The following is a 26901-nucleotide window of genomic DNA, read 5'->3' as shown; positions in this document are numbered from 1 at the left end:
TAGCTACCAAGTTTCACACGCTACTAGATTTTGAGCCTTTATCAAATTAGGAAACTTTTCATGACTGAAAATGGAAAAAAGGGGGTTAGCAGTTTAAATAATAATATTAATAACAACAATATGCTGTGGTGCACTTTAGCGCATTGAGTCAAGCTGCAGTAGTAACATGACTGTAACAGCTTCAAATTATTTATCCAACATCTGAGTCTATACAGTTATCAAAAATATTCAAATCTTTTGCATCAAGTTATTCCAGTTATTGACTATACAATTTTTAAAAAACTTTTTCTTGCAGTTTTCTTTTTCAACTTTTTCCATTCTTCATGTCCTCTTGTTCTTTGGTCAAAAAATTTTAAACAAAAGAAAGCAAAGAATGTATGTGTTAAACTAAATTATTATTGTTGTTTTCTAAAATAAAAAAAACACAATGTCAATTTATAAATTTTTTGATCAAAAATATTTATTTTTATTATTAATTAAAAATTTAATGTTGTCAAAATTTTCACTTAGATACTTATAGACGAGATATTTTACGGTTTACTGTTTTCATAAAGATGCTTTATAGTAAAAGACACTAATTAATAGTTTACATAATGTTGACTTATTGTTTTTGTCGTATTTGTTAAACAGGTAGAATTTCATTGTTGATGAAAATTTCATTTCTACCAGAAACAAGACCAGAGGGGTATACGTTTAACTTTAACATTCCGGAAAACGCCTGAAACTGAATTACTCTTACCTGACCGAGGCTTTAACAATTCGCTGAACAATAATTTCAAAAAGCCAAAAATTTTTATTTTTAACAAAAACGCTATCAAAATTATTTTCAAAATTAACTTGAAAACCATATTTAAATAAAACTGAGCTTCTTCAAATTTTTAAAAATAATAAGCACAGGTGCCATATTAAGCATAAAACTTTGCTTAAATCAAGATTTACATGTTATACAATCAACACGCAAAATTTTATAAATTCCAGGTCAATTTTTACTATTAACATCAAAATGTAATAAAAAGTTAGCAAACTTACATGGGTAGGAGAGGAGGTGGAAGATTGAATGGAATATTACCAACAGGAGTAGGACTTGGACCCATTCTTGACGGCACTGACGGTGCTGGTCTTGTAGGAGCTGAAGGAGCAGCTCTTGATGGCAATGAGGAACCAGTTTGAGATAACCTGTTTTGCTGCTGCACGACTGTTTTAGGGGACGATGGTCTGAAATTTAAATATATAAAATTAGACAATACATAACATTAGTATACGTCAATTTTGTTGACTGTACAATAACAGGTGATCTTTATGTGTTTTAGTGTGCTTATTCCAAATATCATATCATGCTTATCAGTCACGTCCACTTTTCGCACAAAATGGAAAAAAACTGATCGATATTAACGTTCTAATGTTAAAACAAACTGCGTTGATAAGTGAATAGATAATACCATGAAATAATTAACAATGCAGAAAACAAATGCTTAGTATATAATCTGAATAAATACCATATAAATAGTTTATTAAAATTATATTGCAAAAATAAAATATAACGAATAGTGCTGGATGTAATGCGGACACCTAAAAGCCATATTCCTGCTCCTAAGAAAACAAAGTAGAAAAACAGTTTCCTTTTGTTTGTGCCTATGGGACAGCCAGGATATTATAAAAAAATCTGTGGCCAATTAGAAACACATTTAAAATAAGTCCTCAAAAAGTGTTGCTTCCTCCCCTGCATATAAAATTGGGACTTGTGAAACAGTTTGTCAAAGCTTTAGATCAAGATGGACAATGTTTCAAATACTTCCGTACTAAGTTCCCTGCTCATTCCAGATAAAAACCGAAAGCCGGTACATTTGATGGTCCACAGATCAGGCTCCTGAAGAAAGACAGAGTACATTTGATGGTCCACAGATCAGGCTCCTGATGAAAGACAGAGTTTAGTAATAACATGAAAAAACGTAGAAAGAAACGCTTAGTCTGCCTTGTGTGATATTATTAGAGACTTTCTATAAAACTTCAAGACAGCAAATTTTAGAGTGGAAAATTTGTTAATGACTTTTCAAAAATTGGGAGCAAACGTGAGTGCAAATTTGCATTTTCTTCACAGCCATTTAAATTACTTCCCATCAAACTCCGGAGTCATGAGTGGAAAACAGGGAGAACGTTTCCACCAAAACATCAAAATTAATGAGCGCAGATATCAAGGCAAACACAAGCATGATAGCGACAACTGTTGGTGTTTACAGCGAGACAAGCCTAATAAAAAATATATTAGAAAATCAAAAAAGAAAAAAAATTTTCACAGTAATTGACTTTTATTTTTTTTCAGTGGATAGATTAGTTTTATAGAAGAAAAATAAACGAAACTATAATTAAATTATATTTTTTATATTTTTTTACATTGTATTGATATTATCCAATCAAAATCTTACAAATTATAACAATCACAAGAGTTAATTAATTGATTTATTATGAAAAATTTCTTATTGTACATTAATGTTAAATTGCTTAATAAATAAAAGAGTTGTTATTTGTGCAAAAATTTGACGTTTTACATAATTTCTGATTTTAAATATAGAATCAACGTTACTCAAATACACAAAATCAGCAAAAATACTCAAGTCAGCAGAAAACATTTTTTCATACGTAGACCAGTATAATTAAACAGTAAAGATTTGTTGAACGTTAATTTTCTAAAAATTAGTTATCCATTAACTTATTGGAAGCCTCAAAAAAAAGAGAACCCATTGGAAGGATTTCTTGATGAATCGTTTGGTTTAATCCATTCATCATCGACTGGAGGTGGAACAGGTGTAGAAACAGTGTTGGTAGTTACGTCACCAATAATATTAAGTGCTTCTTTTGTGGCGTGATACATGCGAAGAATTTCTTCTCTTCTTTGAGCTTCTTCCGCTGATTCTTCCATTAGAGAGTTCTGTATAAAAGAAATTATAAGAGAAATTTATTTTCAACATAACTTTTTAAAAAATAAACTTGATAAAACTATTATTTCTATTATGAAGCAACTACGACAAATGCAGATTCTTGTTGCACTTGTAACATAAAGGTTACACAACGTAAATACACATAATCGAGTATTTGCGAGAGCTATTTTAGAAACTATTAAAATAACTATTGTATTCAAATAACCAAGCAAAAGTTGTCGTAAATATAAGTACTCTAACTTTCAGTGAACCAACGTATATTTTAAAAACTTGCTGTTCAACAATTCACAAAGTAAGAAAAAATTTTTTTCAAAGAATAGGTAGACGTTGTACGGGAAATAGGAGCACAATAGAACTCACAAGGTTTGAAACCATAGGTGTACATTTGTATTTTATATCATTTAAAAACAATTCTTTATTATAATTATATAAAATCAGAAAAATTTTCAGTTTGTTAAATAAATGATCTTAATGTAATACGATGTTATCTTTTGCTACTCCGTTCTGAAACAATCCAATAAAAAAAATCACCAATTGGAGATGAAAAAAGAGATGGTGAGGAGAAATCAAACATGTTTAGAATATGAATAGACAGTTGTGCCGTGAAAAAATTAAAGACCAGAAAATATTGCGATCTTCAGATGAGGATGAATGAGTGAATGCACAGTTCACAAAGGATTTTATTGTACCTACTTTGAAATTGACGAAATACGTAACTGAAAAGAATTACTAATCTACTAGTAAGCAATGGCTACAAAACATCATGCATTGAAAGCACCATTCCACAAAGACTACAACAAGATAGCAATATATTTAAAAACAGCAATGACAACGACATAATCCTATATTACAGAAATGATATGCAAACGGCACACAAAAGAGACGAGACCGTCCTCAAAAAAATCATAAAAAGAAACGTTACGCCAATCAATGAAACTAATAAGATTAAGCACAGGATATACTACAACAATTTTAAAACATCACAATTGGTCCTAAAGTACAACTGTACTCCTAAAAACGATTCGACATTGAAGCGTAATCATGTTATGTACGAATTCAAAACTGTATCGGCTATAGTGCGAGTCAACGTTTGTATATTGGTGTTTCAACCACTTCCCTATTAAGATGTCTCACAACGCAAACACAAAAGAGAGCCATCAAGTCTCACTTACAATCGACATATGCAACTCCAACAACCCGACAAATGGTACTACAATCGCACCATTGGATGTTGAATCTCTGTTTACCAATGTACCTGTAATAGATACCCTTAATATCATTCTTGATAAAGTGTATCATTCCGATATCAACCCACTGGATATCCCTAAAGACCATCTTAAAAAACTTCTTGAAATATGTACTATGGAAGCCCCATTCATAGTCCCGACAACCAACTTTACAAACAAACAAAGTCCTCTTTGCTAATTTCTACATGAAACATTTGGTAGAATCCCCTTTCAAGAATACACCACAACTTAAACAATATACCCAGATACAACCCAAATAAAAAAATTAATAAATCACTTTTAATAGATCTAAATTAAACTTTACTATGGAAAAATCGATAAACAAAAAACTACCTTTATCGATACCTTAATACACAATATCAACAACAAATTCAAAACTTCCATTTATACTAAAACATATATAAAATGGATTAAAATTGTCAGACTGTCAAATCGATAATGAAGAGCATCTAGTATATTTTTTTGACTTTAAAATCGGTGATTGTAGGCACAGAAACACAGAATATATCGGATTTACTACTACGACTTTATCAAGAAGGTTAACAATGCATATACAAAATATTACTGTTATGAAGTTTTGAATTTGTTGTTGATATTTTGTATTAAGGTATCGAGAAAAGGTAGTTTGTTGTTTATCGATTTTTCCATAGTAAAATTTAATTTAGATCTATCAATTTAGACAAGAAATGCTTAATAATAATATTCTGCTAATAATATTCAACAATTATTGTTCTACAATCCAAAAAAGTGTTAACTTAAATGAAAGTTTTTCATTTTCCTGGTTTTGCGATGTCTATGGTTTACTCGAAATCGTGTTGTAGATTTTCAATCATTAAATTTTCCGTTATAAACTACAGTCTTTGCTCATTTTACTTCAATAAAACAATAATTAATTTTTTCTGACAATGTTTTTACAATCTTTTTTCTTCAACAAAATTTGGAACCCAGATCATCACCAACCTCTCCTCTTTTCTTCAACCGCTACAGCACTCTACAACAACTTCAACATCAACACCCCCGGCGCATCTACCTAGCACCCCATGTCATCATCCACCCACCATCAATATTTTGAATGTCACTAACATTGTCAAGCCACATGTTATTGAGCACTTGAGAAGTGATGTGTATCATCTCCACCCTGACATCATCATCATCACCGAGTCATGGCTTAGGCCTGTTCACCCTGATGGTTTGATCGCAATAGATGGCTACACACCATTCAGAATAGACTGCCCTGGCAGGCGGCGTGGAGTAGGCGTTGTCATCTATTTGAAGTCATTCATCTCATCTCAAATTCACATCGTTTCGCCATCATGCTATCAATGATATACTCAAAACTCATCATTGGGAATGACTTCAATCAACTCGACCATCATTCCATCCTTCAAACAGGTCTACACCCTATATTCTGGGGTCCCATCCGCCAAGGTCACAACCTTGACAGAATATAAGGGATTAATGTAAACCTGGACATCACTCACACTTATAGATCACGCGTTTCAACACATCATCTTGGGGTGGTTGCTGCTTCTCCACCAACAAACCCAACATCGAGAAACAACACCGAGAGAAAAGTCATCTCATTTCGCCGTCGTCATCTTTCACATAGTAGTGCTTGCCTTCAACATCTCAACAACATCGACTTCACTAATATCTTCGACTTCAACATCACCACCACCAACAATACCCTACCAGCAATTTTTTTAATAATAATACTATTAATTTGGATAATATTAAAAATAACAATGATAATAATAGTCCTAATAATAATAATCAAAACTTTTCATAGCTCTAGTCACATCATCAAATACGCTGACGACACCTACCTTATCATCCCATCATCTAACTCAAACACCATCCAATCAGAACTCGACTCATTAACGATGCAATCTGTCATTTAATCTCAATAAATCATTCGAATTCATCATTCACAATTGCAGTAAGACAATAAAATTACCTCCAGAACACCCATCAATCACTCGCACAAGTCAATTAAATATATTAGGCATCACATTCACCTCCACACTTAACATAGCACCTTATATCAATCACATCATCACAAAAGGCTTGCTATTGTTTTGAGTGCGTGACAATTCGAATTGGTGACAATAGCAAACAATCAATAATTAATGGAATTTGGGATAGGTTTGTTTCTGTTATTGAAGGTGATATTAATAAATTTGTACCAGTAAAGTATATAAATGAAAAAAAATTTCCTTAACTACCAAATTTTGTTTTAAATTCAATAAGAGAAAAAATTTATTATGGAAAAAGTTCATTAAGTACAGGGATAATAAGATAATTGATGATTTTAAGAAGGTGAGAAACAAAGTTAGAAGAGACATCAAGTAAATAAAGATTAATTATTTAAATGGTTTGGGTAAATTGGTTAAAATTAATCCTAAGATATTTTGGAAACAGGTAAATAATAGTAGAAAGGATAGGTTTTCTATAGATAGTTTGTATGGGGTCGATAAAGAGGGAAATAAGATTGTTGTAACAAATGAATTTGAAAAAGCAAATGTTTTGGCTGATTTTTTTTACCACTGTTTATAGTACTAGTAAGGGGGATAATGATTGCACACATGAAACTGTTTTGTGTGAAGAAACAACTAACTTAATGAATGTGATTGATTTTGAACCACAGGTTGTTTTCAATAAAATTAAATTGTTGAATGTATGTAAATCGTCTGGACCAGATAACATTGGTGACAAGATATTGTTTGAATGTAAAGAATCTATTTATGATTACTTAAGTTCATTATTTAATAGGTCTTTTGAATGGGGAGTCATACCTAATGTATGGAAAGAAAGTATTGTTACAGCCATTCATAAAAAAGGAGATAAAAAGGAAGCTAAAAATTATAGACCTGTTGCACTGACATGCCTAACATGTAAATTGATGGAGTCTATAATAAAGGATGCTTTGATGTCACATTTGATTGAAAGTGGAACACAAAACAGTTTGGGTTCGTCAAGGGAAAATCAGCTGTTTTGCAGTTGTTAAAATGGATGGATAAATTGTCTAGGGATGAGGATAAAGGTTGTGGGATTAATGCAGTATATACTGATTTTGAAAAGGTATTTGATAGAGTGTCACATAGTAAATTAATGGTTAAGTTGAATAAATGTAGGTTGAATGACAAATTGGTTGCTTGGGTTTACAATTATTTGAATGGAAGAACATTTCGTGTGAGAGTGAATGATGGTATGTCAAGAATTGTGAGGTTAAGAGTGGAGTTCCACGGGGAAGTGTGCTTGGGCCGATTTTGTTTTTAATGTATGTTAATGATTTATTTGATTTATTTGAGGATGTAAATGGGGTTGCGATGTATATGTACGCAGATGATGCAAAGTTGTTTAAAATTGTGAACTCAGATAGGGATAGTGTGATATTGCAGAGGGGTTTGAATGATTTGAATGAGTGGTGTGTGCAGAATGATGTGAAATTGAATAAAAAAAAATGTATCGTGATGAAGCTTGGTTGTTCTGTATCAGATAATAATTATGATAATAAAATAATAATTAAAGACTTGGGTGTTATGTTTGATACATCTCTGAAATTTATTGAGCACATACATTGCAATGTTAAGAAGGCATTTTCATTGTTGGGTTTATTAAACAGAAATTTTTAAGATATTGATAAATATGTTTTTATGTTATTATATAAATCCTTGGTCAGATCTCAGCTGGAGTAAGCGGCAAGTGTGTGGTCACCATAGACAATACGTGAAACAGAAGCGATCGAAAAGGTTTAGAAAAGGGCAACAAAGATGATCAAGGACAGTGAAAGAATGAAATATGAGGACCAATTAAAATTTTTACAACTGCCAACACTAAAACACAGACGAATAAGAGGTGATTTGATAACGATGTTTAACATGTTGAATGAAAAGGACCAACGAAGCTTGCCGGAAATATTGAGAGCCACCAGACGAACAAGAGGACATGAGATGACATTCCATACGAACTTAAGAAAAAATTATTTTGTTAATAGAACTATTAATATTTGGAATAATTTGAATGATGATGTTGTTAATTGCAGTGATTTGAATGAGTTTAAAAAAAAGTTGGATGATTTTCCTATGAATGCTAAATTTAAATACGATTGGAGAGCGGAGTAAGGATGACTATTCGTGAATGCTGTTTATAGATTTTGAATGATGATATAAATGTTTATTTTGACATGATTGTCTTTAAGAGAGGACGAAATATATGAATGTTGAAATTGAAATTTTTATAAAGAAATGTTTGTACGCATATATATAAAATATAAGTAGTTGAATTGCATAACAAACAACACAACAATATATTCCCCAGAGCATTCATCTATATTAAAAATTCACGCTTAAAGTGTTATCGGAGAAATTTTTTTTCAATTAACTTAATAAATTCATTTATTAATTAGTTTAATTAAGTCTGTGAATTAGTTCACACATTGCCACCAGAAATTTAAGCTTAATCGGACAATGGGAAGTTATCAAATAATCGATTACAAAAATTCAAAAACAAACAAACAAACGGAGAGAGACAGACGGACAAACAAACAAACGAAAAAACCTCGCGATTTATTGACACTGTGTGCTATAACACGTCCAAATTTATATCGACGAACGACTTGACTTACCAGGGTTTTATTAGCGTTGTATTTAAAACCTAGTAAACACTAGTAGACATGATGCGCGATTCAGGTCTCTGTGGTTGAATTTCAATTTAATTTTGTAAAATAAACAATTTTCTTACAGTTAAATAATAGTTTAATTTTAAAGTTTTTTTTATTTAGTTAATTTTTATTATTTTCAGATGGAACTTTTAAAAAAAAAGAATTTAATTTATATATTTATTTAGATATTTAGTTAAAAAATAAAAATTTTTAAAATAGTTTCCAATAGTGGACAACAATAAAAAAATCTACATCGTGGTGTGGTAACTAGATGGGACAAAATGATTTCTCACAACTGATTGACTGTAGACCATACGTTTAAGTAGATCATATTTTTAGGCCGCCGCTAAACGGTTTATAAATAACATTGCGTCATATAATCATCAACAGAGCAACAAACCTAAGAGCACTCCAATCTTAAAATTATCAGCGTTTTTTACGATTTTGGCTTTAGCCCAAGTAATGTGCGACGTATAATAAAGATTTTTGATGTAATAAAATAATTATGTAATAATAAAATTTGCAGTAAGCACAGATTCAGTTAAAGTAAGGTAAAAGTAGTTTGTATGGTTTTAACTCAATAATTTTAAAGTTCTAGTTTGGTCGTTCGATTTCAGTTCATTTTTATCCTTGTTGTAAAAAGAGAAAGAAATTTTAATAAAAAAGTCGTTATTACAAACATTTATTTCGACAAAGCATTGCACAAAACCAAATTGTTAAACGACATCCGATGGTACCTCTAGTCCCTCTTTCTGGTGCTTCATTAAACAACTATTATTATTATCTTTATTAAATCATTATTATCTATCATTCAAAATTTTCATTATAATATACCCACTATTTAGGTCTTACGACGGAAAAAACATTGCTACTAAAAAATGCGGTTGAAGTTATGACATCTTCATTCAAAAGAAAAAAGAGTTTAAAAAATTCAATCCATTCAGAAAATGAAATTTTATTTGACCACAAACAGGATTTGTTTCATTTATCAGTACTTAAAAAAGAAAAAAATTAATTTTTTTTTGCAGCTTAACGGTGTTTCAGCACGATGTGATATTTTAACGCCCTTGGATCATTAGAAACTGATTATATTGTTGTGACATCTAGAAAACTTCAAATTCTGTAGATCAAATCTATCTCCTCCACAAATGAAATCAAGACTTCCTGACTTCTATTCTGGAAGAGCAATTCTACATTGATGGAACCCCGAGTTTCCTTCGGATCTGATCGTATTTTTCACATTCAGTTAATATATGCTGAATAGATAGTTTTTTGTCAAAGGCTTCACAATAAGGTGGCTTTGTTTTGTTGAGGATCCAGGAATGTGTGATTACTGAGTGACCTATTTTTAATCTATTGATAACAGACTGAAGAATTATTCAGACAATAGAATTAACCGTTAGATATATGTTATATCGATTTAAATAAGCTTTTTAATGTTGAAAAATTGCAGCTGAACTGTAAGACATGTAACACAAAAATTTAAACTAACTTGATCTCTTGATGAGTATAGATGAGCCAACAACTCAGTGTGAACGAAATCTTTCATCTAATTTTAAAATGGTAACAAAATGATGTCATGAAAAACTCAGTCACTAAACTGTATTGTATAGCAAATTCAGTAATAATCAAATTTAATTTTATATATATATATAGTCTGATATTGTTAGTTTAACAGTACATTTATTTATTTCTAGACTGAAGAAAAACTAGGATAAACACTAGACTTTTTGATATCCGGCCAGAGCCAGGTAGTTAAAAAAGATATCTGATAGGAACTTTCAAATGGCTTTAATTACTGAACTGTTAACCAAAAAATTTGCCTAAATTTTTTTGTCCTATTTCTAACACCACGAGAAAAATGCCATGTATTACAGCATACTGATTTATAAAACTTTAGAAAATACACAAGTACCTATATTTGTTAATATTGAGCATGACGGTGCGAATACGCATTCATAACAAACCCATTACCATTTGTTGCTTTTGATAGGCTTTTAAATAATAGATGTGTTATAAACTTCGACGACAGAGACACTGACGCTGTAACTTCAAAGATCTCTATTTCCAACACCAGTGTTTCAGCTTGCACTATCGTCAAGTTATCTTTATTCCATAGATAAATACAACTGCTTTAAACGCAAACATGTTTAAACATTTATTTGAATGGCAACAGTAATAGAAACACTGAATTATTCCCTAACCCAAGTAACTCATAAATCATCACTACAACCACACTGTGCTTTATATAGTGTTTTACAATCGATAATAATCAATCTTCGTTTTGCGTCCAGAGACCCGGTTTCCCGAGGTAGGACGTTGTTTTCTTTGCCATCAACTTTTTGCGCTTTCATGTCTTGCTCGATTGTTTGCGACCAGGACTTCTTTGGACGGCCTTTGGGACGTATAAGTATAAATAAGTATTTTATATTTGTTATATAAATATAACAAATAGTCAAGACAAATAATTTAGCGCAATTTGACCATTGCAGCAATTATAACATGTTTGGCAATTAATATACATCAATTGTGCAGATATTCCATCATATGCCGTTGTATCAGTGTCTTCATCGGTACTATTGGTGTTATTAGTATATTTTATTATTGTTCTTGTCGGGAGTATTGCTGTTTTGCTGGTTGTTTAGTGTCGATAGGAATGGCTCGGCTAGTTTCAGATGGGAATGGCTGGAATTACAGTATATTATTTTGGTGTTGTTGTCCAGGATTTCTCTTGTAGTTCTCTTGTAGTTTCTCTTCAATATTATGTGTGTGTTTTTAGTGTGTTTTTATAAAACCTTCCCTTTTGTGCATGGTAAGTCGTTTTGTTAGCGATGTTGTAGTTACTCCAATAAATTCAACAAGTGGTGAAGAAGATTGAAAAATCGAAATAGAGATAGGCATTTTTCTAACTTCAATAAAATAAATAATGAAATAATGAGAGATAGATAGATAGAGAGAGAGAGAGAGAGAGAGAGAGAGAGAGAGAGAGAGAGAGAGAGAGAGAGAGAGAGGAGAGAGAGAGAGAGAGAGAGAGAGGAGAGAGAGAGTCAAAAAAACACACACACAGATAGATTTTTATTTGATGATACTTGTTTTATCATCTTATATTGAACCAAGACTTTTTTCGTGTGAGTGTTGATGGATGTGGTGACAGATGGAGTCTTGTTGTAAGAGACCGACTCGTCGCTCCATTGATGCAGCTTTTTGAGCAAAAAGCCTTCTTGATGGACTTCGAGGCGCAAAAGACAAGAAAAGCCACATTTTCGTACCATTATCATTCAAAGCTTTTGCGGTTCCAATCATCCAAAGCTTTTGCGGTTTCATTTTTTCTTAAACTGCGTGCTTGTTCGAAAGCGAAATCGCCGCCTGGCAGCCTGATCCCCATTCAGTATGGTACAAGCGTCATCGTTAAACGTTATCAAGTTTTCCTTCAGGTTGTTCTTTAAATCTAGGTACCAGACTACTTTCAAAGAGAGTTTCTGATGCCAATTGTTCAAAAAAGGCCTGCTTTGAAATTTTTAAATTTAGCATACGTATGAACAAAACTGAGCTTGGAGCAAAAAAGCCTTAAAATATCTACAATTCTTAACGATTCCAAGTCCTCCCATTTCAAATGAAACTAATCAATTCTGCGAACGTTACGCCGGTAGATCATTCTAAATTTTAGTAGCCAGTGTTCATTTTTACAAATTTTACCATGAAATAATTCATCCAGTCTATTGATCTCTGGCTTAGATGATACAAAGGACTAAAGACTTGGCTGTACAACTTCATTGATAAAGTCGTCATGTTTTGTTAAAATCAGGGCATCGAACAGGAACTAAACCTTAACCGAAATTTTGCTCGGAACAAAAACCGTAATCGAACCGAAATAATGTTTGCTAGTTTAACTGAAACCGAAAACCGTAACGAAATAAAATAACGGTTCGATGCTAAAAATTTAAAAGAAAATATTTTTGTCAAATTCAGAAAAAAAATATTTAGATAATATTTCGTCTTTTAAAATTCTATGTTGATTTTTATTATTTTGAAAATTAGTTATCTCTCTTTTTGCTTGTTTTTCCGACTGAGTTCGTCGATAATTTGAGTAAGAATTGCCACGTGAAGTGAAATCCAGTATAATCGGAAAAATTAGAGATCCAATTTTGAACTAACAGCTACACAAAAGAGCCTGGAAGCATCTGTTTCTGGATTAAATTTATCCTCAAAGACTGCAGAAGCGATTTCAATGAAAACAATTTAGAAGATATATTAATAATCAGAAGAAATTTTCATCCTTTTTGAAACAATCTTAATTTATATTAGCAATTTCAAAATATCTTTGTAATGATTGTTTTAATTTGTTGAAAAAAAAATATTAGAAACGTTTCCTTTTATACTGACAACATTTAAAAATCATTTTTGTTATTGATTTCTTATTATTCACAATCTAAAATTTAATTCAAATTGGCATTGTGGTGATAGTTGAATGTTCGTATGTCCGTTACATGCGTTTAAGGAACTATGCTTGAAAAAGTTAAGTTTCGGAGCGAAACCGAAAAAACCAAAAAAACGATATTATTTCAGGAACGAAAACCGGAACCGAACCGAAATTCGTTTTGCTGATTGAACCGAAACCGTAAACCGAGAAGAAAAAAATTACCGTTCGATGCCCTAGTTAAAATCACATCAGCTTCTTTTTGCAAACTCGATTGCACTGAATTAGCAATGTTATGATCGTTTACCTTTTTTTGTTTTCTTTCATTTTTTGGATAAAAAAAAACAAACAAAAAAGAATCTTTCATAGCTTCAAATAATTGCAGTTTTGTGAATGAGTCTGTTGACAGTACTTTTCATCAAATTTTCCCATGTTAATTAAAAAAAAAACTCAGATAACACGCTGTACACTAGTAAGCAGGTAGTGCGTTGCTACGATGCAGTAAAAATTTTACTGCACGTTACAAAATTGGTCCATGATGTTGGTCCATGACGTTTGAATGAAAGCCTTATGACTGTTCATGACCAAAGTCAAAGCGAAAAACTATCCTGGACCGGGAAAAAGTTATTTTCAACTCCAGGACACATCATTACTTTATCAAAAGGATTAATATCAACGACATACACTGCGGATGTGAACACGAGCATGTATCAATAAATAAAACACTTTGCGTGTGATAGACGGGATCTTTTTCATTCAAACCTAGTCAGTGCAACGCAGAATTAGGCACCATAATCCTTATAATACTTGACCGCCCACATTCACTCACAAGACGTATAATAGATCTCGATAACAACGCAAGACAGAGCACAATTGCAGTTTGAACCCAATAAATACGCTTCTCCATGTTATGAATACATCTTTCAATTTGAATTAGTTTTTTGATAACACATTCAAGATACTGCTTGTAAAATAAAACTACATATATTTTAATTAAGATAACATTCGCGAAAAGAGATTCTAATTTTCTGAACGTTATAGTATAAGTAACCTGATTAACAATCATATGCATGATAGTCTTGGGCACCATGTCTCGTTGTGTCTTGTGAACAATTCGTAAGTAAGAATCTACAAGATTTCTAATTGTTTCGACTTGCCTTTCTAATTGGGGGTCCATAGAACCTACGTCGTCTTTTACCTGAATGTTTATAAATGAAATAATAGTGTAGCATAATTATCGCTTAAATATTCTATTTCATATAAACAATTCAATAACACTAAACCTAGACGCGCTTCATTTAAACCCCATTGCCTATATTTTAAGATGATCTCTCAGGTCAAATCTTCTACTTAATCACCAAAAAACAATATAACAAATAGAAGTAATAAAAAAATTGTTGTAATCAATGCTACCTGGGGCTTGAAAGTTAAGAAAAAATAAACCTTTTTTAAAGCGTAAAGGCCATATTTCGATTTTACTCATCATCAGCGCTTATACTTGTATTTTTCCGTGCACCATATGTGCGCAAAGTGCTTTTATTCTGCTTTGTCCTGTCCGTTTATTATATCTTGATCCTGTCTATTTATTACATCTTGTTCTGTTCATTTTTTTTGCTTGTAAAGTCTTTCAATAATATTCTAATATTCTTCATGCTGCTGCTTGTTAATTTGCGGTTTTCTTTGGTCAATGAAGATCGCTTCAGCTATTCTTAGATGGTTGCGGCTCTTGTTACCGTATATTATACTAATATTGTTTACTAATATCTCTAGTGATGGGATCGTTTGATTTATAGTTCCCAGGAGAGTTCTAATGGCTCCTTTCTTTTGTGCATAGTAAGGCGACGTCGTAGGGATGAAGTTGGTACTCCAAGTGCATCCGTCAAGAGGGCATTTAAACATATATATTAGGTGATTTCTTTCCAGGGTTGAATCTTGGAGAGACGTGCAACTATTTTTTATTATATGGTTTGCCGTTTTTGCTTAATGATAATAAATTCTCAGTAAATTATAATAAATTTACTCTATCGTCTGTATTTCTAGGCTTCAAGTTTTTTAAATAACTTTCTTTAGAACAGATTTGTCTGTTTTAAATGCAGATAACACGTAGTTTCTGTAGTAGAAAATTATATTCTCGTCTTGTTTATTGTTGTTATTAATGAAATGTTGTAGTTTACGGTTGATGGTATCTATTATGTAGTTGTTTTTGACAAGAACTTTGGTGATTTTACCTCGCCTCACCGTCGCCTTTTGAAGTAGAGTGTGTGAATGCTCTATTTACAAATGCTTTTATTGTGATGCGTTAATATTTTTCAGAGTACTCACTGATTCCACTTAGACATATCTCTTTGTTTGTCTCTTTGTAGACAGTGGTTTTGAAGCAGTTTTCATCTCGAGTGATTAACCACTCCAAAAATGGTAAGGTCTTGATGTTTTCATATTCTATAGTAAATTTTATTTTAGATTTATTAAGAGTAGAAAGAAGATTTGTAATTTGGTCAAGGGTCGTCGTACGCGACAAAGATATCGTCGACGTATTTTGCATAAATTTGGGGTTTTAGTTCAGGATTTTTGAGGAAAGTTTGTTTTTGTGTTGCCAATGTAGAAATTGGCGTAGAGTACTCCGAATGAGAAGCCCATGGCGATTCCACCTATTTGTTTATATATTTTTCATTCGGGGTTATATATAGAACAATGATTTTAGCAAGGGTTTTGAAATTTTATATATATATTTATTTATATATACATATTTTCCGAATTCATGCTGCAAATATTTCTATTACGAATGATTCGTCATCAGTGCAAGTTGATTTATGTAGGGAAATATTTACTTCGTGAAAATGAACTTAGATGGATATTAGGTGCCAGATTTCTTTATTGACTGATCCATCTTCGTTGGTTTCCTTTTCTTCATCGATATCATCATATTCTTCTTTGTCATTATTTACAATGCTAGTTTTTGTTACTCCTTTGTTTTTATTGTTGATTAAGCGCCGGGTTGGGAGTAAGGTTATCATTTTTTTGTTGTATATTTATTTTTGGTTTATTGATGTCAATTAGGACATTAGCGCCGATGATTTTAAAAAATATTTTGCTGACAAGTTGAAAGTGACCGAAAAGTTAACTGAATGTTTTAATTTTCCAGTTATTTCTACTAATACTAATATTATGTTTCCACTCGAATCGTTTCCAGTGCTCACTGAAGAACATATATCTAAAGTTGTTAATTCGTCACCTACGAAGTCATGCTCACTCGACCCAATACCGACGCATGTATTCAAAAAATATGCTGACTGTTTTATTGTTTACTTAACGGACTTAATCAACATGTGCTTAACGAAGGGTGTAATGCCACAGGTTTGCGAGCATGCAATTGTCACGCCAATTCTAAAGAAGACAGGATTAGATAAATCAGATCTGATAAACTATAGGCCGGTGTCAAATTTGTCTTTCGTTTCTAAAATTATTGAACGTTCCGTTGAGTTAGTTTTAAATAATCATATAAATAAAAATGGTATTTGGCCTTCGCATCAATCTGGATACAGAAGGTTTCATTCGACCGAAACAGCTCTATCGGATATATTCTCTCATGTTTATTCAGCAGTTAATGTACAAAAAATAACTTTGTTAACATTCCTGGACATAGTTCGACGTTCGATACTGTGAATCATAAAACCCTGCTGGACAGACTGAAATATTGTTATGGTTTAAATAAGATTGCGTTAGCGTGGTTCGAATCATTTCTTACTGGTCGGACTCAGCAGATTTCTTACTCAGGTGGTCTCTCGGAACCAATGAAACTTACGTCAGGGGTGCCTCAAGGATCTGTTCTTGGACCGATTCTTTTCAATTTGTACGTTGCAGAGATATTGGATTTACTAAATAAAGATGGTTATCATTGCCATGGGTACGCAGATGACATGCAGATTTGCGTTTCATGTTTCCCAGATGAGATGCCTACCGTATTAGAGAAACTGACAAAAACTATATCTGATGTCGGCTCGTGGCTGGGTCAAAGTAGGCTAAAGTTGAATCAGACTAAGACTCAGTTCATGTTGGCTGGTACATGGCAACACACGTCAGCGGTTGAACCTTCCTCGATTAACATCAGCATGACTGATATAAGTTTCAGTAAAACGGTTACCAATTTGGGAATTGTGATGGACTCCCGTATGACAATGGGTCCACAAATCAGTCTATTGGTTAAAAAATGTATGTTCCAGCTACGTCAATTACGTCAAGTCACAAAATCGGTAGATAGAGATACAATGACTCTATTAGTACATGCTTTCGTCAACTCTAGATTGGATTATTGTAACAGTCTTCTATATGGCATAGCTGATAAACTGTTGTCTAAACTTCAGATGGTTCAGAATCAGACTGCTAGAATGATATATCGCAAATTAAAATTTGATCATGCATCACCAATTCTAAAGGAGTTGTTAAACAAAGAATCATGTTCAAGTTGGGTGTAATGGTATTTAAAAGTTTAAATGGTCTGGCTCCGAAATATTTAGAAGATAAGTGTATTCGAGTTTCATCTATGTCATCACATGGGCGTCTAAGGTCTGCTGATTCAAACACGCTGTATGTAGAATCTGAATCTGAAAACAGCAGATAGAGATTTTGCAGTTGCTGGGCCTATTTTTTGGAACAGCCTACCTATCGAACTAGGTATATCCGGGTTATCATTAGCTGAGTTTAGAAAACGTCTAAAGACATACCTATTTGGTAACTCCTAGTGATCTCAACCGATGATGGCTTCGCTTTCAACATGCTTCATACGAGGAGAGCGCTGTTGAGAAGCAATTATAATTGGCGCTACATAAATACAATATTTAATTTGATTTGATATATATATATGTTGGTAATAGACCATAATTTTTACAATATTCTATAAAAGTATTGAAAACATATATATAACATTCGGTAGAATTTATAGAATATTGTAAATATAAATATACATATATATATATATATATATATATATATATACAGAATTTTTAGCTTATGAAAGTTTACGATTGAGCTTTTCAATACTTCTAACAGGAACTTTGTAATATTGAAAAGCTCAATCGTAAATTTTCAGAAGCTAAAAATTCTGTAGATTTTATCAAATATTGCACATATACACATATATATGTTGGTAATAGACCGTAATTTTTACAATATTCTATAAATTCTACCGAATGTTTGGCGTTAATATGTTTGTAGTTCGTTTTTTCAATTTTTCTCACTAAAGTTTTTTGGTGAACGTTTAGTTTATTAAAAATTTTGTAAATAGTGACAAAGAAGAATATGATGCTTATGAAAGTTTACGATTCGATGAAGAAAAGGAGACCAAAGAAGATGACCGGCTGACTAAAGTTTTTATGATTGAAGCCCTGTATTGGACTGTTTTGACACTGACTTAGCCTTTTCCCTTTTTATTCCTATAAGAGTGCTATCATTATACTGTAGATCCAGTAATAAAGTTGTAATTAAGAAAAAAAAACCTAATTTAATATAAAAAATGATAGGAACCGGTCCATTGGAACCAATAATATAACAATATATTATAAAAACTTTATGTTTACGTCATATAAAATGAACGAAAGAATATTAAAAAATAGTTATGAAAAACGCCAAAACAACCAATTGAAATGACAAATTACATTTTGAATTTACTATGCCAACAATAGAACTTCTTCCTTTGTTCTTAAAAATAACTGTAATATTGGTGTTGTTGTAGAACATTTATTGCTGGTTTTATTCATCATCATCATTTTCTGAAATTTGTTATATAAGATTATATTTGAAATATGAGATTTGTTTCATAGCAATCTTATTTCTTCGCTGGCGTTAATTTGAGATACCCACGGAGTTTTTATCTTAATAACATGGCGTGGTGTTTCAGCGATTTTATGTTGAGGCCCCCAGTTTTATGCAGTAGCGAGATAACTTCAGCGATGCAGCTGCTTGTAGGCAGAGACAGCCATTTTCTTACCGCTTCTGTTATAAGGCGGTCCAGAGTGCATTCTATCAAAGTCAGCGACATATCATAGATACGTAACTCAAATGTTATTTGAGAGGGGATAAAATGTCTGAAAATTTCTAGCTTCCATTGAGCTGTCGAGTCAGTTCTCCAATTTTCTGCAGCAAAATTTTGAGTTTATCACACAGTTCATTTTTTTCTCTGGTGTTTTGACTTAAAAATCGTACATTATTCCCAAGTACTTAAATTGATCATTGATATTACATGGAGAATTTTTTCATCGTTTATTGTTAAGTGGAGTAGAAATTGTTCATACTAAAAATACCAGATATTTAACAATATTTATATGATAATGATTTACAATTCTAAACATTTACAAAGCTTATTTAAATAAACTTTAATCATTAAAGTAATGTTATAACTACACCAAGATATTCACACAACAGTAATTAAACAATATTTATATGATAATGATTTACAATTCTAAACATTTACAAAGCTTATTTAAATAAACTTTAATCATTAAAGTAATGTTATAACTACACCAAGATATTCACACAACAGTAATTAAACTTTCATTTCATCATTTAAAGAGATCCTATAAAAATCTTGGAGACAAGAAGCTGATTTATGTATTAAATGTTTTGATAATAATTTTGTTGTTTCATTACCGTTTTTTATTAGAGATTTTAACAACCATTTATAAAAATCATATTTTCTTAAAAATTGCTTTCTAATATTTTTAACATTTAGTCATTTATTGCGTTTTTAAAATCAATTCAAAAATAAATAAAAATAATTACGATAGCTAAATTTTTTTTAATTTCATTGCCTGATTAAAACGAATTTTTTTGCAATACATACATATTGTTAAAAAACAGTTGGCAATTAGTTTAAAGTTTGTGTTTATTTTATTTAAAAAGATTATTACAAAATGGAAATTAAAAAATATAAATAAAATCTTCTATTACAATCTAATCAAAATGAAAGAAAACCTATTATTTAATATAATCACTTCAAAAAACAAAAGCCTGGGCCATAAGAAATCTCTATATGAAAAATTCACTTTTTTATTTTAAGGTTTCGTTAGATGTCTACATTTTATATTTTGTATTATATTAATTATGATGAAATATTATATAAGTGAATTATTAATAATAAATGAAAAATAATTAATAATTGTTAAATATTAAGTGAATTATATTATATGTGAAAAAAACTATAATGAATATTATATTAAAATAAAAGTATCTTCTTGGAATGTTTTTGATAGTAACCAATTTATAAGTTGACATTTTAAAAAAGAACACAAAATCAATTTTCAATATTTTTTACCTCATCTGAATTTTGTTGTTGGGTTTTTTCAGGATAAACACCAGCACGAAGGAATGAAGCTTTCCAACCGTCAACATCTTCCACACTTTCGGCTGATAATTCCAACTGCTTATAATCTTTGTAAACATTTCTACGTTCAAGTGGTTTATGCTTTTTAATGAATTTAAATTACATGCTGAAAATTCCAGCATACCTATTTTCAACATTGAACAGGGCAAACATACATCGACGAGACATGAAACCACTCTCAATGTCCCGAATTTTTAAATTGTCTAATGACAACATGTATTTTTTATCTTTCTCCTATAAGAAAAATTGTAAAATCGAATGTTAAAAGCGTAGTGTACCAAAGTTCGTCTCCGGTTATATTAAAAATCGGACCGGATTTCGGTAAATTTTTGTTTCAACATTTTTACTTAAGCTTTAGCTAAAATAAAATATTATTCTATACGAAAATTGAACATCTGAGTTATTGTTTAGTGCAGCTGGTCAAGTCATTGGTGACCAACGCAGTTCACTGCTTTTATAAAATGCTTAAGGCGTATTTTTTGAAAAACATTAATTCGCTTTTGAAAGAAAATTTTTTTTAGTTTTCATTCCTTCAGTTTGCTGGAAAGCTACTGAATGGTAGTTGTTAACATGAACCGTGTATACACAAACTCATAACGGAGACTAAAACTGAAATTAACATAAAAAAGAAAATATCATGAACTAAGTAAAAAGAAATTTTATAAGATTAAAAAAATGTTCATCATTTTAAATTTAAAATAATTCTCAATTAAAAGAAATTACTTCGGTTAAAAATAATCGAAAGAAACAAAAATAAAATGAAATTCCAAGTTTAGAAAATGTTCATTATTCCTACATTGAAATAATTCGCCTTAAACAGAAAATACTTATATTAGAAAATTATATAAATAAAAATAACAACAATATAACCACAACCCAATATGTAATACACAGTATACAAAATATAAACCTGATTGGATAGTAAGTCACTACAAACAGAAGAATCATCGATAATTGAACAACAAAACAACAATCAACAAACTAAACTATGATAATGCAAAAAGCATGGCCAGGGAATTGATCCTTAAGTCAAAAGTTGATTCGTTGAGAAATGAACTCAATAAATCAATCAACCCGCGTGTCACTAGGCGCAACCTCAATAAACTTCTACAGGAATCATAACGACCTTTCTCTCAACAATTTTAACACATCATCATTGGTCACTAACTTCAATAATTATTTCATTAATAAAATCAATAACATTCCCAAAATATTGAACAACAATTATTGGTTTCATCAGGTGATGGTAATTCAGATCATATTTCTGCTTCAGCTTGCAATATTCTTTGCTTTGATCTCTTTGATGATGTCACACCTAATGAGATCAAAAGCATTATCAATTCCTCATGCAACAAAACATCACCAGTGGACCCTTTCCCACATCAAGTGTTAACAAACTGCATCAATACCCAATCAATTGCCATTTCCATCTTAACCAATCTCTCATTTCATAGCCAGTTTCCTGACAGCTTCAAAACTGCACAGGTTCTTCCACTCATAAAAAAACCTAATTTAGATAGATCAGATACATCAAACTACAGACTGATATCAAATTTATCAACCATTTCCAAAATTATTAAAAGGGCAGCACTAAAAAGGTTACAGCCTTACATCTCGCAACATCCAAATTTTACACCTTCCCAGTCAGCTTATCGTAAATATCATTCCACGGAGACGGCTCTGTTGCACATACTCGATCATGTGTTCAACTCCTGCAACAGCAAACAGACAACAATTCTTGCTGGGTTGGACTTGTCGGCAGCCTTTGATACTATCAATCATGACATATTATTAAAACGTCTAAACACTGTTTTTGGTGTGGATGGATCTGCCTTGTCCTGGCTCTCATCCTACCTGTCTGGTCGTAGTCAATTTGTCAAAATATTAGAATATGTATCACCTACAATTCAATTACAACATGGTGTACCCCAGGGCTCGGTTCTGAATCCTCTTCTTTTTACGTTATATATCTCGCCAATTCACGAGATTATCAACAGATTCAACGTATCCTACCATCAATATGCTGATGATACACAACTTTTCATCTCATTGAATAATGATATTTCATCATATGTGAATGCCATTACTACGTGCATTGCTGCCATGGAGAGGTGGTTTCTTCTCAATAATCTTCCATTCAACTCAAATAAAACAGAGGTCATCAAATTGGGCTCATTCCACACAATCAAAAAGTTACAAGACCTGACATCAATCAGGATTGGTAAAAGTGATATCCCTCTATGTGACACTTTAAAGACACTCGGTGTTGTTCTTGACAAGAAACTAACTTTTTCAAATCATATTACATCTATTATTAAAGCGTGCAATTATCATATCAAGGAAATACGTCATATCAGACAGTTTTTATCAGTCGATCTGGCTGGGAATCTAGCACGTTGTTTGATATTGTCTAAACTTGATTATTGTAATTCAATTGTTTGGCATATCTCAGAAGCAAGAAAAACATGTCTCCAGAGGCTGATGATTCGGGCTGCCAGAGTTGTACTAAATATTGATACACCACCAAATCAACTAATATCTGCAGCATCTAATTTGAAAAACCTTCATTGGCTTCCATTTCATCACCGTATCCAGTATAAAATCGCCATCATCGTTTTCAAGTTGTTGTCATCACATTCCCCTTTGTATCTTGATTGTCTTCTTCATCTAAATAAGAATAATCAATATCTTCGCTCTGCCAAAGCACCAACACTTCTTCAACATATTTCTTCAACCAACATTGGGAAAAGAGCATTTCGTCATGCTACTGCTAGTGTTTGGAGTTCTTTGCCTCCGAATATTAGAAATTCTAGCTCCCTCTGTGGATTTAAATCTAATTTAAAAACTTATTATTTTAATCCTGCTCTAAATTGACAATAGTTTTTATATGTTGCTTCTAATTAACCTTTTTTTTATTATAATATTATTATTGCAATATTCACCCAGCAATTTTTAATGCTATTGAACTCATTTTACCATGATTACCATGGTCAATTGTTATTATTATTAATTATTAATTTTACTATTGTCATTGCTATTGAACTCATATCACCATGATCAATTGGCGCTTCATAAATGATATTTATTATTATTATTATAATGAAAACACGAAAAAGTGTTATACTTAACGAAGTCGAAGATTATAAAACTAAGTATTCACTTTAAACAAACAAGAAATCAACAAAGTAAAGTATACACAATATATATATATTTGAGCATCTGGGCACAAACACAACATATCAATTTGAACACTGAAGATAGTATAGGAATACCGAAAAAAGCTTTTCTGTTCTACCATGCATAAAATAAACAAAAATTTTGGTTTTGAAACTTGAAAATGATTTACGATCAACCGTTAGAAAAATCGAAAAGTTAAATTGGAAGTTAATTAACGCCGAACATGCTGTGACTCATCAATATATATATATATATATATATATATATATATATATATATATACATATATATATATATATATATATATATATATATATATATCACTTCAAAAAGGATCACTCCAAAAAATCTACACAATATGCCAATCACAAGAACTATCCTTGACAAAGCTCTTCTTATCCTCACAAATAAACCAAGGATCAATACGCAGTCCGACAACTTCGCCCACGTCCTGCAACTTTTCACTTAATACCACGATACCGTTCTATCTCAATCACTTAACGTCGTCAACAGTAAACAAGTTTCTGTCAACCACAAATATGAATACAGCAAACCCACACTAGAACCAACCGCTGTTAACCACCCGTTTGTATCTTCACGTCGCCGATCTCAAATGATTAGCTCATTAATAATTAGCTCATTAACAGTGCAGAGAGTGACTCACTTCTAACATGTCCTGGGCATGACAATGTCCTGGGCATGACATAAAACTGCATCCACGCGGCCTTGCGTGCTTTTGAGCAAAAGGCTAGGCCCATCGCTTATAACTGGTGGTTGTCGTCAGGATGGGTGTCCGGATGTAAAAACCTTTCCCCAAATTATTTCTATGCCAATACAAAGAAAAACAATGGCCCCTAGTCCCCAGCAGGCCTTAAGTGGTCAAGGAGTGCCAAGAATCCCTGGGAAGTATGCAATAGCGGAGGGATGTTGCAGAAAAATTCAGAATAGCCCCTCTATGGTACTTAGACTTGGAACGCTAAATCTTGGATCAGTGACTGGTCGCAGCATGGAAATCGCAGAAATGCTCGAGCGTAGAAGGATTGACATCTGCTGCTTTCAGGAGACTAGATGGAAATCGAATGGTGACATTTATTTTAGGCCACATTTATCAGTAACTTTTAATTGATTTTAATGATTTAATATTTCATATAATTCAATTCAATATTTAAATTAAATAATTAATTCATATAATTTTAGGCTCTGACGATGGCAAACCGGCCGTCAGCCAAATCACGGACTAAAATAAATATGAATCTGTTAAATTACGTCTTGTTGAAGTCTTATTTAAAAAGCAAATAACTACAAATTGGGGTATTATTTTTAATCGAACATGTCTTTCTGAAAACCTCGTACCAAATTATATATTATATTATATTAAATTATATATATATATATAAATAAATTTCTATTAAATATAAGATAACATACAAGGTAATTTATAGGGATAAACCAAACAAGGTATTATACAATACAAGCAGTTCTGATCCGGCCGGAATTGTTACAGTCAAATCTGATACAACCCTAGTATATATCGTAATATAAAATTAAATTTTTACCTCTTCATCTTTGAACCACATAAGATTTTCAGCAGTTAAAACAAACCAAAATTCAGCCTTGCCTCCTTTAAACATGCTAATGTTATGTAAAGCCAACCAGCCTTTACGAATAACCTACAAAATAAACAATTCATGAAAAAAAATTAGATGAATGAATTACACAAATAACCTGGTTGCTTATTTTTTGTTTGTGGGGATTTTCAGAACTTTGTTGAGCACTGGAAAGTAAATTTAGTTACAACTTTAAGGTTATGTATAAACCATTGATAAACCATTTTGGCCTAGCTAGAAATTTTACAATGCAATAAGTTATGATTTTTTTTTATATCATTGTTAATTTGGTTACCTTTTACACGACTTTTGGGTGCAATCCAAGTTTTTCCGAAATCAGTTGGTAAAAAAGACGTATCTACCCCTAACTCTACTCTAGAATTTTTATTTATAATAATAAGATTTGCGTTTAAGTTGTGGAGCTGATAAAAACTTGGCTGTGAACAAGGAAACGAATTTTACACCCACTGCTAATGAACTATTATTGCACGACTTAGCCTTAAATTCGCTAGTGACAGAATAATTTCCAAGTATAACATCACACAACTTACACATACTTTCATACGTACCGGCATCATATTTTTTGAACCCACAACTTTTGAATCGGTTCTCAATAACAATGCTCGTACCGTGAACTAACTCGCCAACCAACAAAACGCGACATCATTACACCTAATAAAAAATTTATAAAATTGATACATGCTAGGTGTTGAAAGAAAATTTTTTACTGGCGCTTCGACCTACGCCGCAACTATGCGCAAAAATAAAAAACATTTTTTCGAGTACGAAAGCAGAAAATACAATCCTATTGTTGCATGCACAACCATTTTATCTAAAAAAGGCAAATTTTGATTTAAAATTCAAATAGAAGAGTTTGCAACTCTGCATTCTGTCTAATAAGGCAAACTCCAATTTCAATCTTTTTGTAAGCAAGTAGGGTACCGTGCAGTCGTAAGAATCTGTAAACCTTGGTTATGACGGAAAAGTTTTTCAAAACAGATCGTTCGACGCATAACTGGATGGTCTTTTTTCCATAATTTCCTTATGTTGGAAGCAATAAGTTGGCTACTGAAGAAAAAGAAAAGGAGAACAAACTGTTATGTTTTTTTTGCTACGCCAAAGGATAAGAAGCAGAAAAACTAATTGGTTGTGTTGGCAAAAGTTCTAGCTTCCTGCTGTCATTTAAAAATGTCTCGTATGTTTCGTATTACGTTTGTTGAGTAGTTTTTGATGAATGTATAGAGGTAGAAATGTGTAGATGGAAAAATATCCCACATGCAACAAACACGAAGGACTCTTTACGAGAGGAAACAGTAGAGTTAGGGCAGTCACGTTGTCCGTTGTGAGCGATAATAAACTGAAATCATTCCGTTGGCTTGAACTTTCCGGACAATAATGAAAATTTTAGCAAAGTTGAAAATAAAATTTAGTCAACATATTTTTTGACAAAATACAATCTGAAAACATTTCCGCAAAGTC

At 31.8% G+C, this 26901-nt stretch overlaps 1 protein-coding gene across 1 annotated transcript in view; it reads right to left on the bottom strand.

Moving 5' to 3' along the window:
* Positions 1 to 1025: 1025 nt before the first annotated feature.
* Positions 1026 to 26901, bottom strand: part of HELRODRAFT_79668 (hypothetical protein) — a gene marked incomplete at both ends in the record, with an annotated part of 93589 nt that continues 67713 nt past the window's right edge. Inside the window, 8 exons of the mRNA XM_009019788.1 lie at positions 1026 to 1215; positions 2736 to 2926; positions 10339 to 10395; positions 14315 to 14461; positions 20570 to 20699; positions 20763 to 20872; positions 25372 to 25485; positions 25532 to 25589. Coding sequence (XP_009018036.1) covers positions 1026 to 1215; positions 2736 to 2926; positions 10339 to 10395; positions 14315 to 14461; positions 20570 to 20699; positions 20763 to 20872; positions 25372 to 25485; positions 25532 to 25589 — 997 coding nt within the window. The remainder of the gene's footprint in view (positions 1216 to 2735; positions 2927 to 10338; positions 10396 to 14314; positions 14462 to 20569; positions 20700 to 20762; positions 20873 to 25371; positions 25486 to 25531; positions 25590 to 26901) is intronic.

The sequence above is a fragment of the Helobdella robusta genome (genome assembly GCF_000326865.2).
Source record: "Helobdella robusta unplaced genomic scaffold HELROscaffold_25, whole genome shotgun sequence".
NCBI classification, from domain to species: domain Eukaryota; kingdom Metazoa; phylum Annelida; class Clitellata; order Rhynchobdellida; family Glossiphoniidae; genus Helobdella; species Helobdella robusta.
Note: the sequence above shows the minus strand (reverse complement) of the source record. Positions and strands in the feature narration are given on the sequence as shown.